The sequence below is a fragment of the Quercus lobata genome, chromosome 2, assembly GCF_001633185.2.
Source record: "Quercus lobata isolate SW786 chromosome 2, ValleyOak3.0 Primary Assembly, whole genome shotgun sequence".
NCBI lineage: Eukaryota > Viridiplantae > Streptophyta > Magnoliopsida > Fagales > Fagaceae > Quercus > Quercus lobata.
The window spans coordinates 34,764,118-34,781,689 of NC_044905.1; the positions used below are offsets into that span (position 1 = coordinate 34,764,118).

General features: G+C 39.2%; 2 protein-coding genes across 2 annotated transcripts; one reads left to right on the forward strand and one right to left on the reverse strand.

Moving 5' to 3' along the window:
* The first annotated feature begins 11,423 nt into the window (after nucleotides 1–11,423).
* On the forward strand, nucleotides 11,424–16,203 carry LOC115975442 (probable arabinosyltransferase ARAD1). The gene is made up of 3 exons (XM_031096219.1): nucleotides 11,424–12,047; nucleotides 14,369–14,622; nucleotides 15,445–16,203. Exons 1-3 carry the CDS (start codon nucleotides 11,435–11,437, stop codon nucleotides 15,994–15,996), a joined length of 1,419 nt encoding a protein of 472 aa, XP_030952079.1. The 5' UTR covers nucleotides 11,424–11,434; the 3' UTR covers nucleotides 15,997–16,203.
* A 334-nt stretch (nucleotides 16,204–16,537) lies between these two features.
* Nucleotides 16,538–17,176, reverse strand: LOC115963614 (protein DMP2-like). Its single transcript, XM_031082689.1, has one exon. It carries the CDS (start codon nucleotides 17,174–17,176, stop codon nucleotides 16,538–16,540), a length of 639 nt encoding a protein of 212 aa, XP_030938549.1.
* Between the last annotated feature and the right edge of the window lie 396 nt (nucleotides 17,177–17,572).

Consider the following 17,572-nt stretch of genomic DNA (forward strand, 5'->3'; position numbering starts at 1 on the left):
ACTTGGGTCCAAAATCATGTTCAAAGGGGAAAGCACCAAAGTTACCATCCTTAAAAGAAGCATCCCCATTACACTACTCTTGCAAGAGGAGTTTAAAAATAGGACCACATGAGCTGAAGATTGGCGAGTACCTTTGAGAGATGCCTTATTGGAACAGGGAATAGAAATTAATGTCAAATAGCTCTGAGACTATACGCTTGTTGCTAGCGAGCTTTATTGGAGGCTACCTAGAGGAGTGTTAGCAAGGTGTGTAAATTTAGAAGAAGCAACGAAGAGGTTAAGCGAAGTCCATGAGAGGACCTGTTGTGCCGAGAACAAAATCCCCCTCTATCGATGCCTCCAATGCTTGAGTTATTTTTGGCCTGATATGAAGACCCAAGCAAGCGAAGTGCAAATCAATTGCCCAACATGCCAACATGTGTTCGATAGGGCAGAATCATATGCTATCCTCCAGACGACTGATTGGAGAACACCATTTCTGGAATTCATCTTGGAAGAAGTCCTACCTACTGACAAGAAGGAGGCTTATTACCTCAAGAAGCTAGCCAAACGCTATTTTGCTGAAAGGGGGATTTTTTTTCATAAAGAATACAATGGTGAGCCGCTGAGATGTTTGGGCCTCGCAGAATCGCAAGCTATAATGAGAGAAGTACACGATGGAGAGTGTGGAGAGCATCAAGGGGGAAAGAAACTTCACGAACGACTCTTATTTGCGGGGTATTATTGGCCTTCGATGAAGAGGGACACCACTGAGTTTGTTAAATGCTGCCACACCTGTCAAACGCATGCGAGCCTCATCCATACCCATCCCATGAGCTTGCAAGACATGAGTACACTATAACCTTTCCATACCTATTAGCTTGATCTTATCGGCCCCATCCATCCACCATTGAATGGCTACATTTTAATCCTTGTCGCCACTGAATATTTTACGAAGTAGATGGAAGCTATTCCGCTCAAGAGAGCGACAGGGCCAGCTATGGCCAATTTCATCAAAGAGCACATCCTCTAACGTTTTGGGATTCTGTACAAGATTGTGAGCAACAATGGTACTTCGTTCATAAACAAAGATGTTCGAGCAATCACCGAGTATTACAAAATTAAGCATCAAAGGTCAACCCCTTACTACCCTCAAGGGAATGGACAAGCGGGCAACCAATAGGGTCTTATTGGAAATTCTTAGTAAGATGGTGTTTGACTATGTTGGAGGTTGGAATACACATCTTCTCGACACACTTTGGGCCTATAAAAGCTTTACCAAAATGGCCACTGGCTTTTCACCATTTTCTTTGGTATATGGCACCGAAACCATCTCACTGGTGGAGTTGATGGTGCCAATAGCTCGCATATTGCAGGGCTAAGAGCTTGAAACAGATGTGAATATGTGTGCTGAGGCAGGAATGGTGGACTTAGAAACAATGGATGAAACATACGACATCACACATGAGAGGGTATGGCAATACCAACAGCAAATGAGCAACATGTCTAAGCAAAATGTGCGTGAACGGATCTTCGTGGAAGGCCAACTCATTCTTAGAGTAGCAAATTATGTAAAAAGAAACGTAGCAGCCCCTTCCAAGTTTGCGCCTAATTGGGAAGGCCCATATGTTGTGAAGGAAGCTCATGGAAGTGGGTATTATCGCCTTTGTAGCATGGACAAGTCTGCCATAATGGACCTCATCAATGGCAAGTGGCTCAAGCTTTATCACGCTTAGTGAAGTCAAGAAGTTCTGGTCTATTTTGGGAAACATAGGTATCGTGCGTCACTTGTGTTTTTTTCTTTTTTTTTCTTTTCTCTCTCTAAGGCGAAAAACACCATCTCACTCTTGAATTTGGGCGTCATCCGCCATGTGATTTGCATTTTAGTTTATTACCTTACACTTTCTTGTGGGAGACATGATGTATGAGTGTAACGAATCAATAAGAATGCCCACTTTTCTTTTAAAAAAAATGGCATCATCACATTCTCGTTTTGCTTTTTCCCTTTTTCTGATATGTATATACACACACACATGTAAGCACACATGTCTCAAAAGAACATGAATCACTTTGTTCAAACAACAAACCTTACGAATTCATAAGGAAGCTTATGAAAACACGATCAAGGCAAGACCCCTACATGCGAGACTACTATGCTCTCAAGAAGGTAAAGGAGGCCAGGTAGGTACCCCTTCAACGACAAGCCTTACAAAGTGGTAAGGAAGTCAATGAAGTAATGCCATAGCAAAATCCTCATTTGCAAGAGGGAGCCTGACATCCACTCAAATGTACACCTTACAAAATAGTAAGGGGACCAACAAAAAAAAAAGGGGAAGGGCAATGATGCACGTTCATACCTAAAACCTTGCAAAACAACGAGTGGGCTTATGAATCAAAAGCTAGCGTCATACGCTATAAATTAACAAATGATACATTTATTAAGCGATGGTTGATTGTTGCTCCAACAGAGCTACTGAGTGTGAGGATACAAATGGTGTCATAGCCCGCCATAGGTAAGGATGGTAGGTGTACTATTTAACTACAAACATAGGAAAAACAAAACAATCCCCCTAGAAAACAACAACTAGCATGATTTGCAACGCACATAAATACAGTCCAAAAAACGCCAGCATGATGGCCTTACATTCTATATAGGGGAGGCAACCACTAAATGGCAAGCCAAAAATACACACACACGCACACACACACATACACACACACACACACACACACATATATATATATATATAATCCACGCAGAGAATGAGGTATGAGAAGGCCCAAATCACCCTTTAAGGGCCACAATAGTCAAGCACCATGCTTATTGACACTTCCTTGGAGGATGGAATAAGGGTAAGTTGACTGTCTGACTAATTGCAACTTGCTTCTAAGTAGCAATTCATAGCCTACAAACATACATGATCTCAAAGGAAGGTACGGAACTACTTTAATTTGAGTATTACAAAATAGATGCATACACACCCACAAAGCATGAACAACCTTTTTCGAAGCTAAATGCATTTGATAATATATTTTGTACATAATATGTTTAGATACAAAATGGGGGTCGCATTAACCATGACAGGTTAATCTAAGCGAAATACCAAATACAGAGCCAAAAGGTTTGTTTAGTACATTTACACAACCTAAAACAAAAAAAAGGATGTGGGGCGTCTCCATACACAAGAACCGGGAAAAAAAAAAGGCATGTGATAAGGAGACGGTGGAAATTCAAAGTAGGCCATGAATGGTAGTGTTATCCAAGATAACAACATCTAGAGGATTTCTTTGCAACTGGACCATCTCTGACTTCAGTATCGCGAGCTCTGGTTCCAATTCAAAAATCTGACGCATAATAGATGCCAATCGAATCTTCACATCTCTACGAAACCACGATGTAGCAACATCTCAAAGATGACGGAGAACAAAGGAAACTTCCAAACCAGCCTTATGTAAGTCTCTCACCGCATCCCTCCACTCAAACAACCGCTTTTCAATTAAGGCATTCACCTGAGTTTCTTGCATATCCATAAGTACCGCAGCCAAGATCCTCAATAAAGGATTCCCGACAACTGAACTGATTGTCAATAGCCCGATGAAATCATTATGCCTAGTTCGTAGATGTTCCAACAATGGAACACTCTCTAAAGGGACTAAGAACTAGTGGATACATGTGCTTGGGCCTACTAAGTTGTAGAAATGGGAAGCCTCGTGCTCATTATTTCTATCTTGTTCAAACCTGCCCAAGAAAGCTTCGATGTGCTCCCCATTAGAAATGAGAGTTAGGGAATCAAGACATGTGAACATGGGTTCAATCTAAGAATTTGGTACAATGGTGGCATCGACGAGTGCCTCAACGCCCATACCAAGTGTAACCTAAACCTGTAGGTAAGTGGCATAAAGACCAGTTGAAATGTATGTATGAACTAAAATAAATAAATAAATAAATAAAAAAGAAGAGAAAAGAAAAGAAAAAAAAGTGGAAGATGTATATGTGTGTGTGTGTGTGTATACGCACACATGTATAGGAACGTGCGCACCCCCAAAAGCATTAAAATACTCACTGAGGCTTTTGCAATCACAAGCTTCATGTTGGTCGCCTCCCCGACAACATTGACTCCCTTGTTCACATCCAAAGTCCCCTACGTGCCAAAAGTCACATAGTATGAGCAGAGGCATAAAGTTATTATTATTTTTATTTTTTTTTAAAGAAAGGAAGGGGCAAGAAAGGAAGTTTCACTGTGAGGCTCACTGCGGTTCCAGTTGAACTTTCACTTGTCCCATCGTAGCTTTCACTTGTAATCTCATTGCCGGCGCCCACTGAAGACCTTTGTTCTATGGTGATAAAGGAAGAGGCAGCAGCAATAGGTACTGCAACATTCTCACGATCGTCCGACAAGTCATCTTCAAATGATTCTAGGATGTCCACTTTTCCTTTAGAAACCACAAGAGAAGAAGGAACCCAAAAAAAAAAAAAAAGAAGAAGGGGGAGCAATGTTAGTCCAGTGGAGTGATAGATAAATATATATACATACATACATACATACATACATACATATATATATAAATATATGTATGTATATATGAATGATAAAATAACCAAAACAAAAAATAATAATAAATAAAATATACAAATAAATGAAACAATGAGGAAAAGAGAAGGAAGTGGACGTACCTGGTTGTTAGAAACCTCAGGTCCAGGCAAAGGATGCATTGTGACAACAGAATTTAAGGGTGTGAGAGCATCATCCTTCATGGCGCGAAGCACCAACACTATACGAGGTAAAACCCTCGAGCCCGTAACTACTAAAGAGCGGACTTTTTAAGGTAAGGGAGAAGGAAAGGCAAAGGTGTCGACAGAAGTTTCTGATCTTTCCCTTTTGGCTGGGGGCTTGGCATTCAAGGCCTCACCATGCGCCAAAGGAGCAGAGATGCGAGCTTTAGCCATGGATTCATATTTTTTCCAAAGTTCAAAAACTTCGCCTGCGTATGCCACCCAAGCCGTTACCTCATCATGCCAAGCCACAAAACCTATTTTCTCTTTCATAAAATATGCGACCAATCCACGATTGAATTTCATGTGGCGCGACTTATTAATTGGTGCCAAAGGAGCGGGAGGAAAAGTGCATTCATCCCTGCCAGCCGCTGTGTAATCATTGAACCTAACAGCTATCTCATTCCAATATCGACAAGCCCTCTGGGTAAGAACCCTAACTCTTAGATTTTCAGGAAGCAATGCCAGCAGAGGTGCCTTATTCAAACAAGAACACTCGGTTTGCAAAACGAATGGAGTCACAAAATGCTCATGGCCAAGGACCACTGGGTTCTCACTTGGCACACCCTGATCATACCCAAACTGATGCCTAACTTTGTGTGGGTTGTACCGTGCCCAAGAACCTGAGGGACCACAAGGAAATAACCAAAGCGGAGTACGAGCTAACAAAGAACTATATGCACTCACATCAAATTCAACTTCTTCATCCAACAACACTAACGAAAAACCATCGACAATGCTAACATATGGACACCAGATAAAGTCAGCCTGCCTATCCATCAACTCGACCTAAGATAGTGAGGGAGACTTAACTCCTATCCACTTAAGAAGTATGGGAGGAGATTCGCGGAATTTATGTAAAAAATCAAGCTGGTTGTTCTTAGAACTTGGTGGATAGCACTTACGAACAGCTATGACGGAACAAGCGCGTGTTACGAGAGGAAGAGCACATTCCCACGCCCAAACTTGCAATAATGCCAAGTTCAAACGATTCACCACGACATAATATGGTGATCCCTCCATTTCGGAAATGTGAAGAGCATCCAAATGATTATACAAGTTACTTAAGCACATGGCACCCACAACGAGAGATTCGCCATGAGCTAGCAATATAGCAAGAGGAAACGAATATGCTTTTATATGATCAAAGGGGAACTCAGTTAACACATAACGACTCAACCAATAAACCATGAAAGCAACACGGCGAACAAGGGTTCCCTCAAAGTTTTCAAAATACCAAACTCATGCAGCAAATCGAGAGTGCGTCTTACATGGTCGAACATCACGGCCACCATGATCCGTGTACAATTGTTCAATGATACCCTCACTCCCTTCAACTGGCACAATTGGCCATGGTCGCTTGTAACCCACTAGCGGCAACAATAAAATTTTCTCTACATCCTCTAAAGTTACAGTACCCTCGCCCCAAGCAAAAAAGAATGTGTGGGTTGCAGAGTTCCACCTATGAACCAAACGTCGTAACCCAGCAATGTCATTTTTCATGTTCAGACCGCGGGACACCAATACACTACCATAGATTCGAGACCACTTCAATAAAGTCACAAACTCAACATCTTGTAACTCACTATCAACCCAATGGTCCCAATCAACAAAGTGGCCACATTCCATACTAAACATAATAGGAATGGGAAGTACCTCTTGGCAATGAAGTTAGAGCTCTATCATGCTATCCAATGGTGGAAGGTTAAACTCATCAAAATCCATAATGTTAGACCCAATCTCCATTTTTTCCTCATTCGGAGTCGCAGGATCAAGCAGCAACGGAAAGGGGAAGGGCAAAGTTGTCATGACCCATGGATCGTAAAGCGATCTCAACAGCGAGTCGTCAACCACCGACCCACCAGACGATGGCGAAGAACCACCACTATCCTTGGTTTGTGACCACTTCGAACTCTTGCTGCCACCCTTGGAGAGCAATCGTTTTGAACCCATTTGGCTCTAATCATATGGTAGGAGGATAAGGCAAGACTAGGAAGATAAAAATAAAACCATGGGAAGAGCTGATCTCTTCACTCTCACCCTTGTACTCTTTCTTTCTTGACTTTCATCTTGCCTCATTGGTCAGTCACGGTGATAGCAAAATGGAGTGACAGAGTGCCCAACACAGGAAAAATGGAGATCCATTCAGTGGAAAAAACTGAGAAATTTGTGTCCCTCTTTCTAAGGTGAGCTTAATGTTGGTGGGTGCAAACAAGTGGTGTGGAAGGCCACCCTTTTATGTGGGCCTGACCTTGACACGTCTTTTACCCAAGGAAAAGGTGTGGACCAAAAAAAGAAGAAGAGAAGAAATGGCTAGACAAATATTACATAAATGTATATAAGACAAAAGTCATAAAGGAACCTAACTTTGACACGCCTGTTACTTGAAGTAAAGAAGAAAAAAATGTAGACCAAGGAAACAAAGGAAAAAGGCGTGGACCAAAAAAAAAAAAAAAGGAACAAAAGGGAAGGGAAGGGAGAGTGAGACAAATATTTTGTGTATAGGACAATAACAATGATGGCAACAACAACATGAGATGAGAAAGAGGGATTTTAGAAAGAGAAATAAAATGCACAGGCAATGTACTAGTCTGTGCAACTTACGAAGATTTAATGGACCATGCTATGATTCATCAAGTATTCGAAGCTTGCGAAAATTCTGTGAAGCTCACACGCATGCCGCAAGCACCACTCGTGCGAGGGGGGCTAATGTTAATGGTCTTTTTCGCGACAATTTTTATGGTTCAACAAAACGGCTAAGCTCAATTACTTAGCGGATCCGACTAATGTCTTATTAGTGTATTTTTCTTTGTTGTATGGCCTAAGCCCATGCAAACGGTTAGGGAATTAAGTAGGAACGGTTTGGTGGGTGGATTAGTTCCCATTGGACTCTTTACATGGGCCTAGCCCGTATGTGCCACAAAGTGAGCTAGGGATGCTGGGGGCATTTAAGGCCCATGAAGGAGGTCCAGTGTTAGAAATTTCCGCCGAATGATTGTGCCCCAAATTTTCAACCCAGTTCCATTTTCCACACCAAGGCACAGCTGACTCTAAGAAAAAGGTTGAACAGCCTAGCCCACTTGGCCACCCAAATGTAGTTTTCTAAGGCCTACAAAGACCAGAAACAGCAACTATGAAGAGAAAACAATTTTGTTTCCAAAATCATGCAAAAAGCAACCAAACATTTCCCTAAGCATAAAACATAATACACCAAGTTATAGAAATAGCATCTAAAAGCTCCCAGGCCTTCCTCCCAACTAAAAAAAACTGGTCACAAGCATCCCCTAAAACTTGATATAAATATGCATCACTAGTCCACAAGAGAACAACAACATTTTCCCTACAAAAAAACCCAAAACTTTGACACAAAAACCCAGTCAACTACTCAATGTATGGACGATTTGAAGGCCTAAAGGTGAAAATACTAATACAGGGGAACTCTCCATTTCTTGTTCGGGACCTACCTCAATTTCTTCCTCTCGGTGACTGCGGGCTGAAATTTCTGACTTATGAACATATAGTTTCTGCACTTTCTTGTGTTTTCATTTTTGTGTTGGTTTCTCTTTCCATAAAGCACAATTAGCCTTTGTGTACCTCGCATTGCGAATTTTGGGCTTGGCTCTCCAAATAACAAACGAATTTAACAAACCAAAGGGGAGTTTTTGGCTCATTTTTGCAATCTTGGCCTTTGACACAAAACATCCCTGACACAAGTTACATCACTAAAAGTTACTTTATCTATTTTATATAACCACTTTAACAATACATCCTGCATCTCATTATTTATTTTACCACTAATCCTGTTAAAATAATCTATTTTCTATCTATACCAACAACAGTAATTGAACCCAAAACCTCACCAACTCATGGCCAACCAAACCTACCGCAACTACCAAAACCCAAAACTAGATCCTCCAAGCCAACAAGAACCTACACCAAATGATCCACCCTAGCTACAGTAACCACCAAAATCATTGCCATCAAAATCCAAAACCAAACCCAGCAACACTAGTATTGACAACCTACCCTAACCACAATGAAAGTTGTGACAACCACAACAACCCAAATCTAAGAGGTGGGGGCCTAAAAAAAATGAGGAAGAGAAGGGAGGAGGAAGAGTGCAAGAACAAATGATGACAACAACCCACCCTACCAACACCAGCATTAACAACAGCGACACAATGATAAGAGATAGAGAAAGAAGCAACAAGAGTGAATAAAACAAAATATGATATACATGTTGATATTATGGCAATGTGTAAAATTGAGCAATGATGCATGACAAGATGCGAGTGTTTTTGGTGTTTACCAAGTTTGGGTCGAGTTAGTTATTGGCTTATTACTTGTGATTGGATTCGATAATAACATTGTTTATATTTTTTAGAAATACGTGTGGGTGAAAAAGTGTGTGAAAATACGTGTAATATTGTTTAAACACTGAAAACTGTTGTTTAAACAATAGTAACAAACAAGCCCTAGATTTTAGTGTCAGACCAAATTCATGAATTCTAGATTAGTAAAATGGAGCCTCTAGTGATTAGACCTAACATGAAAAAGCAACCCATAGAGACGAAATCGATGGCTTTGGTTGGACACTATGTGATAAAGGAATTTGATGGTAGTGGGATTTTTCTCGGGAAAGTTTATTCATGGGGTTGGTTTCAAGTGTTACCAGTTCCCGATCTGAATGACTCAGGTTCGAGAAAAACACCCGACCCATCCCTTATATCATAACAAGTCAGTAAAACCTTGCAATTTCGATTTTGGGTGCATGGAAGATGGATTTGGCTTCCTTTTAGTTTAAATTAGAACTTTTGTCTTAGCCCAAAAAAAAAAAAAAAAACAATTTGTTAACCTATATTCATTATTATCAATATAATACCATACTCCATGAGTTGTTTTAGACTTCCTAATTCCCTGTGTGATGAATTGACTAGTATGATAAGGAATTTTTGGTGGGAACAAAAAAGGATGAAAAAAAAATGGCTTGGTTGAGTTGAGATAAAATGTGTGTACCAAAAGCATGTGGAGGGATGGGATTTAAACAGTTGAAACCTTTGAACTTGGCATTTTTAGCTAAGCAGGGGTGGAAACTCCAAACTAGACATAATTTCCTTTTTTATCAAGTCTTTAAGGCTACGTGTTTCCCTAATTGTGATTTTGTGCATGCTTCTTTGGGAAAGAAACATTCGTATGTGTGGAGAAGTATTGTGGCTGCTCAAGGGATTGTAAAGAAAGGGCTCTGCTGGCGTGTGAGAAATGGTAGGAAAATCTGGTTTTGGCAAGATAATTGGATTCCTAATTCATATTCACATAAAATTATCTCTCCTAGGGGTCTGTTTCCACTGGACTATAAGGTTTGTGAGTTTATTGATGATGAGAAGAAATGCTGGGATTTGAAACTATTGAATTAAGCTTTTCTTCCTTTTAAGACTGAGGAAATTGTTGCAATTCCTTTAAGTATTAGATTACTTGAGGACAAGCAGATCTGGGCAGAAAATTCAAATGGCTTTTTCTCAGTCAAGAGTGCTTACAAGGTGGCTGTGGAGTTAGAGGCTAATAGAGAGATAGGTTCTTGTTCAAATGGAACCAACTTGCGTTAGTTTTGGAAAAGATTATGGTCACTCCAAATTCCACACAAGATTAGACACTTTGCATGGAGAGCAGCCTGTGATATTTTGCCGACAAAATCAAATCTGGTATGTAGGAATGTTTTGGGTGACAGTACATGTGAAGAATGTGGGGGAGCTTCAAAATCTTTGTTTCATCTCTTCTGGGAGTGTACTAAAGCTAAGAAAACTTTGAGTTTTTCTTCCCTCTTCCCTCTGCTGTCAACAACTCACTTTAGAAGTTTTTTTAAATTTTTATGGCACATTCTAATGGATGCTCAATGGGGAATGGAGGATTCAAGGCTGGCAGTGACAATTCTTTGGGCAATATGGAAAAATAGGAATGATGTGTGTCATGGAAAACAAAGAAAGGCTGGTATGAGTTTACTTAGTTGGTGCAAAAATTATTTGGATGAGTACTGCAATGTGTCCTGTTTTTCACCGAAAATTTTTGCACAGAAAGCATCTCACTACCTGGAAGCAAAGTGGTCTCCACCTAAATACCCTCTTTATAAGATTAATGTTGATGGTGCAGTCTTCTCATCTCAAAAAGTTGTTGGTATTGGTGTGGTAGTCACAAATGGCATTTGAAGCTGGCATCTTTTTTGCGAAGGAAGTGGGCACTAGAGAATTTATATTGGAAGGGGATTCTATTGTAATGGTCCAAGCTTTAAAAGAAGTGTCATGTGCTTCATCTCCTATTGCTTATGTGATTTATGGATCTCTAACTGAATGTCATGAATTTCGAAATGTCGGTTTCTCTCATGTTTGACGATAAGGCAATAGGCCTACTTATTTTTTAGCTAAACATGCTTTAGGTCTGGTTGATTTTTCTGCTTGGATTGAAGAGTTTCCTTATTTTTTTAGAACAAGCCATTATCTATGATATTTCTGTACCTTTAATTTCATGAATAAAGTTATAGTATTTTGGTCACTTCCTAGTGTTTTTTTTTTTTTTTTTTTTAGTTTTGTATTTTTTTTTGTGAGAAGGATACCACTTCCTAGTTAGAACCATATATTTCCTCATCTGACGCTCTTAACAACAACTTCTTCTCAAAAAAAGAAAAAAAACATGGCTCTGAAGAACACCTCCACACCCGTCCCGTCCCTATGCTCAATCCCAACTCTCTTCCTCTCTCTCACCCTCATCTGCACTCTCTCCGTCACCCTCTTCTTCCTCTTCTCCAACCCCGAAACCCAAACCCAAACCCAAGCTCCCCTTCACCACCTCAAAGTTTACATCTCCGACCTCCCCAGATCCCTCAACTATGGCCTCTTAGACACCTACTATTCCTCCCCCACCTTCGACTCTCGTCTCCCAAACAATCCCCACCACAAAACCCACATCCCCACAAACCTCAAATTTCCTCCTTACCCTGAAAACCCACTCATCAAACAGTACAGCGCTGAGTATTGGATCATGGCTGACCTCATGACCCCCGACAACCTACGAACAAGCTCGTTTGCCAAACGGGTTTTCGATCTTAACCAAGCTGATGTCGTTTTTGTCCCCTTTTTTGCCACTTTAAGCGCTGAGTTACAGCTTGGAACAAACAAGGGAGTGTTTAGGAAAAAGGTTGATGAGAACAAGGACTATGAGAGGCAGAGAGAGGTTCTCGATTTCGTTACCAAAAGTCAAGCTTGGAACCGTTCCGGTGGCCGAGACCATGTATTTGTTCTCACTGGTAATGTTAGTGTTTTGAGTTGTTCTTGATTCATTTTCCATTTTTTGTGTTCTTGGGTTCTTTTTTTCCTTTTTGGATTCATTACTATTAATGCTTGGTATGTTTTTATTATTAATTTTGTACAAACATGTTTTAATCTTGGTTGGGTTACTGAGAAAATGATTGAGGATAACTATAGGACACCATTACATTCAAAGATTGTGTTTGAATCTGAGGAGGGATGGTTTCTGTTTTCTTAATGACCCATTTAAGGAAAACTCTAAGTTTGAATTGTTCTTTATTTGACTCTGATCCCATTTGTATATTTGGATTTTTTTTTTTTTTTTGGGTTGTATATTCTCACTGGTACTATTAATTTGATGATCCATTTTCCATTTTTGTGTTTTTGGGTTCATTACTATTAATGCTTAATCTTTGTTGGGTTACTGAGAAATTGGTTGAGGATAACAATAGGACACCATTTACTTTCAATGATTGTGTTTGAATCTGAGGAAGGAAAGTTGCTGTTTCCTCTATGACCCATTTAAGGAAAACTCTAAATATGAATCGTTTTGCTTTGATTCTGATCCCAGTTAATTACTCAATCTTAATATTTGCATGAAGTAATTAGCCCTCTCTCTCCTCTCTATTTTTCATTACATGTAATTGATTAAAAACCATTTGAATCCCCAACTAAAATGCTGTGGAGAGCAAATATTTTTACTGAGGTACTCCTATATTTTTAGGAAGGGCAAAACTTAGGTACAGTTACATATAGTTCCCTAGTTAATTTCAAACACATGGCACAAAGTGTAGCATTGAACAATATCTAGCATGAGATTGTTGATTGTGTCTTGCAGGATGAGAAGGGTGCCACCTTGGACATGGCATGTTAGAATAATGTTTGGATTATCAAAATTACCCTAATAGCCCAGGTTCAATGATAATGAGTTGAGATTATCTTTTCTGAAAATCATAACTTGGATATTTCTTAGAGACCTATTTGAATCCCTCTGTTCATTAGGAGGAAAAATGACATTTCAGTGAATCATAACATGGGTGTATAATTGGGGCTGTTTGGATATCATAAATTTACAAAGAATCTCATTGGTTATTAGTCACTCCCTTATTGTGGCCGTGGATCATTTTGGGCTAAAATAATAATGATCCAGGACTAGGAGTGCCCGTTTCTTCCAAAACCTTTTAGAGGTTTTTTGATTTTGCAAATGTAGTAATTTAGTAGGTGCTAGGTTATTTTCCATATCATTGTTTTGTGGCTTCTGTTCTTTCTGTTGAAACCAACCCCAGATTCCCCACAAATTTTTGTTTTAATCTGTTGGGTTTTTTTGGATTTGAATTGTCTAGCTAGTACTTGGTCCTATAGATCCTTTCTTTTGAATGGATCCTCTCAACTTGATGCTGAGGTTGGGCATTCTGAGAAATTGGAGTCTCATCTGGTGCAATACACACAACAAAAGTTAATAATCTTCATTTGCTTCATTATAGGTGTAATTTGATTTGGCCCCTGTCCTATTTGTGGCAATGTGCCTTGTACAATGGTTGACTTGTAGCTGTTTAGAGGATGAGGAGCCTTAAATATGTGCGTTCCAGTTTCTGGTATACATGCTTGGTCAATATTTCCCTTTTTTCTTAATAAAAAACGATCAGGTGTTAAAAGTCATAAAAGAACTGTGCATCTTAGAGGAAAATTCCTCACCTTTTGAACCTTTTAACCTCCTTGTTATGTATCTTATCTTCATTAACTTCCCTTAATGAACTCCTAGAAAACCTAATTTAGACAGTTTCCGTAGGGTTTGGACTAAGTTCTATGCCTTGAGTATGTGGGAAAACCAAATAAACAAATTGAAATTGTTGAAGATACCTTAATGTAGGAGAAACCATTTAACTCTGAAATTCAAGTTTGCTTTTGTGTTTTAGTTAAAATTTTGGAATGGTTGCCTTTATCCATCTGAATTTTGGGTAACATGAAGCTATTTGAGACAAACCAATTTATATTTCCAGTTTCTATAGGATGTTTATTCAACTTGGTACAATTAATTTCCTTGAATCTGTTCAAAGTTCAAGTATCTGGTGGATGTCAGTGTAGATTGTAACAAAATCTTTCAAGACTACTGTGAAAACTCAAACTTCAGTTATCATCAATTCATCATTAATGTGAAAATTAAATTCAGATGAAAACAGTCATTTTTTGCCTGATTTTTCACACTGCTTGACAGTGCGAAGAAAGAAAATGAACAAAAGATTTGTTGCATGTTTTAGCAGCTTATAGTTTAGTCTTTGGATTGTCAGGTTATGTTAAAACTTGAAGCATTCTTTGGCAGACCCAGTTGCAATGTGGCATGTCAGAGCTGAGATAGCCCCAGCTATTCTCCTTGTGGTAGATTTTGGCGGATGGTTCCGGCTTGACTCAAAATCATCCAATAGTAGCACACCAGATATGATTCAACACACCCAAGTTTCACTACTCAAAGATGTTATTGTTCCATACACCCATCTACTACCTAGATTGCAATTATCAGAAGACCAAAGACGCCAAATGCTTCTTTATTTTAAAGGGGCTAAACATAGGCACCGGGTCAGTAACATACATCTAAATCTCTATTGCAGTTTGATATGCTATGTTTCCTGCTTTCTTTTGTTCTGTGATGTTCAACTTCCTCAATTTAGCTGAACTTGGCCTCAAAAACAGCATCTTATGTTGACACCTTGGACTCAATAGAAGGAAATATCACTTGAAGATAAATTCCTCCTGCCTTATTGCCTTAATACTCTTCATTACATGTATATTTATTTAGTCACTCTTTCTCTACTGACTAAACTCCACCCCCCCCCCCCCCCCCTTCTCTCTCTCTCTCTCTCGATAACAACACCTGGCCTTGCCTGGTTTGTCATGCAAATGTCTTAGCTCTTTTTAGTAGAAGGTTTCAATTTCACTTGGGACACCTCAGAATAGGTAGTTTTGGCATCTTGTCTTATGATTGCTTCGACAATTTTTACCATCATTTGCATTCTTGATTAATATGTGATACGTCAACACTTTTTATGCTGTAAGGGCATTTTAGTTTCCTTAAATGTATTTTTTTTTTCTCTTTTGATAAACAATTGACAATCTTGGCAATTTTTAGAAATAGGTTTTATGCTTGTGTGAAATAGATGAGATGATGTCTATATTGAAGACTTTTCAAGGTTATTTATCCTGCTTCATAATTGAATTAAAGTATACATAATACATTTCATGTTTTCTTTATCATTTTTTACTGTGTGATAAACAATAATTGACACCCTACAACGGTAATACAAAAGAGTTTCCCCGTTTCAGCTGTCTTTTTGTATTATGAATATTCCTGAATATCCTACCATGCATGCAACATTGATTATTATCTTTTTCCATTAACAGGGAGGCATAGTTCGAGAGAAATTGTGGGACCTGTTGGTTAAGGAACCAGGTATTATTATGGAAGAAGGCTTCCCTAATGCTACTGGGCTGGAGCAGTCAATTAGAGGGATGAGAACATCAGAGTTCTGCTTGCACCCAGCTGGGGACACTCCCACTTCATGCCGACTTTTTGATGCCATTCAAAGTCTCTGTATACCTGTTATTGTCAGTGATAACATTGAGCTCCCATTTGAAGGTATGGTAGATTATTCAGAGTTCTCGGTTTTTGTGGCAGTTAATGATGCGTTAAGGCCAAATTGGCTAGTGGGTTATCTCAAAAGCTTTTCTGAGGAGCAGAAGAATAAATTTCGACAAAATATGGCTCATGTTCAGCCTATTTTTGAATATGACAACGGGCATCCAGGAGGTATTGGGCCAATTAATCCTGATGGTGCTGTGAATCACGTATGGAAAAAGGTTCATCAGAAATTGCCCATGATTAAGGAAGCCATAGTCCGAGAGAAAAGAAAACCACCTGGTGTATCAATTCCACTTCGCTGTCATTGTACCTAAAATCAAAGTTTAATTTCTCTATTCATTCTCTTGTATTCTATTTAGCTACTGTCATGATAAGATTATGATCCACCAGTCATGTGAGACATATTCTTGAATGCCCTTTACCTTTTATTCTTACATGTTTTTTATTCGTTAAATATCATAAAATCATAGCCCCTAAAGAAATTTGTTTAATGCTAAAGAACTAGATAGCAATCTTCTTTCTTAATAGAGTTTCTATCTTTCATTATCAGCTGATATTTTGTTAGGAATGAATAGAAATTAATATGCTTGGAATGTTCAGTCTTTTAAACCTCCCCGGATCTACCTATTTCTAGAAGTTTTTCTAACACGTTGAAGTTTGACTTAAAAACTTCAACTTCTAACATAACTCTTATCCTGCCGTTAGAGTGAGAATTATTGGAATTACAGCTCTTAAAGAAATTACTTCACCGTTTCTTATCATATAAGAATTGGTACAATGCTATACAAGTCTTGTTTTCAACAAGAAAATTGCTACAGCTTTTCAGGGATTCTGCCGGAAAAAAGAAAAATTCTCTCAACGTCTTGAGTACGAAGTGTCCTTCTGCAGCAAAAAGGGATACCCAATACCCCTTCTCTTGGAAGGGAAAACCACAAACAAGAAACTCACCGCAAAACCAACCACAAGAGGTACAGTGTTGGTCACCCTCCTAGGCAGTTTATGATAATAACACTGTACCACATCAATGTGCAACGCTGCAAAAGTAAGAAAAGCGATCAACGAAAGTGATGCATGGAAGAGATCAGTCCATCTCAGCCTATAATCGGACGGTATAAGTGGTTTCTTCTGGCCTCCATTGAAAGTCCATATCCCTCTAAATGTTGCCACTCCGTAATATAACCTACCGGTGGAAGTCCGAAAGCTGTCTGTGAATGCAAAGAAGATGCAAGAGGCTGCTGAAATGGCTAAGAAGAAACCCATTAGCCAGCGGTTGAAGGTGGTGCAACTTCCATCATTGGTCAATAGAGGAGCCAAAATGGTGAAGGCAAGGATGGTGGCTGTGGGTAATAGAACATTTAGACGTGCAGTACCACTTAGGACTGCATTGATAACATATATGTAATAGGATTCATCAGTGCCATCATCTTTAAGGTAGTAATAACCATCATCACCTTCATGGCTTTCAATCAAGTCTTGGCTGATTGAGCTATCCATCTTTGAGGGAGGATATGCAGAGTCATGACTCCAAGTGAGAGTTTATAGTAGCATCTGAGGATGGAAGAGTGGGATTCTTTGTTCAAGTTAGGGGGACAAGCTATTCTGTTTCCCAAGCTTCTTTTTGTCTTTTCTTATTCTGGTTTCTTTAGAAAGGTTTCCTTCCCCATCAATGAGTTTTTGGCATTTGCTTTTGGTGCAAGAAATAGTTATGCTTTGCCATTTCAAATTGTAAGAGAGAACAAAAGTCTCTCATGCTTCTTGTATGACCAAGATTATAAGTCTCATACAAGATTATAAGTCTCAAATATGAAGTGTCAGTTTTATCACTAGGAAATTTTAGCTCTGGACTCAACTGAAAGTTCTTAATGACTACATCTTTACTATTTAGAATTA

Bases quoted from the DNA above. Each gene is read 5' to 3' on its own strand.
- LOC115975442 (XM_031096219.1), top strand. From the start codon at position 11,435: ATGGCTCTGAAGAACACCTCCACACCCGTCCCGTCCCTATGCTCAATC. The intron at 12,048-14,368 runs GTAATGTTAGTG...ATTCTTTGGCAG, and splicing joins CCATGTATTTGTTCTCACTG to ACCCAGTTGCAATGTGGCAT. The intron at 14,623-15,444 runs GTCAGTAACATA...TTCCATTAACAG, and splicing joins GGGCTAAACATAGGCACCGG to GGAGGCATAGTTCGAGAGAA.
- LOC115963614 (XM_031082689.1), bottom strand. From the start codon at position 17,176: ATGGATAGCTCAATCAGCCAAGACTTGATTGAAAGCCATGAAGGTGAT.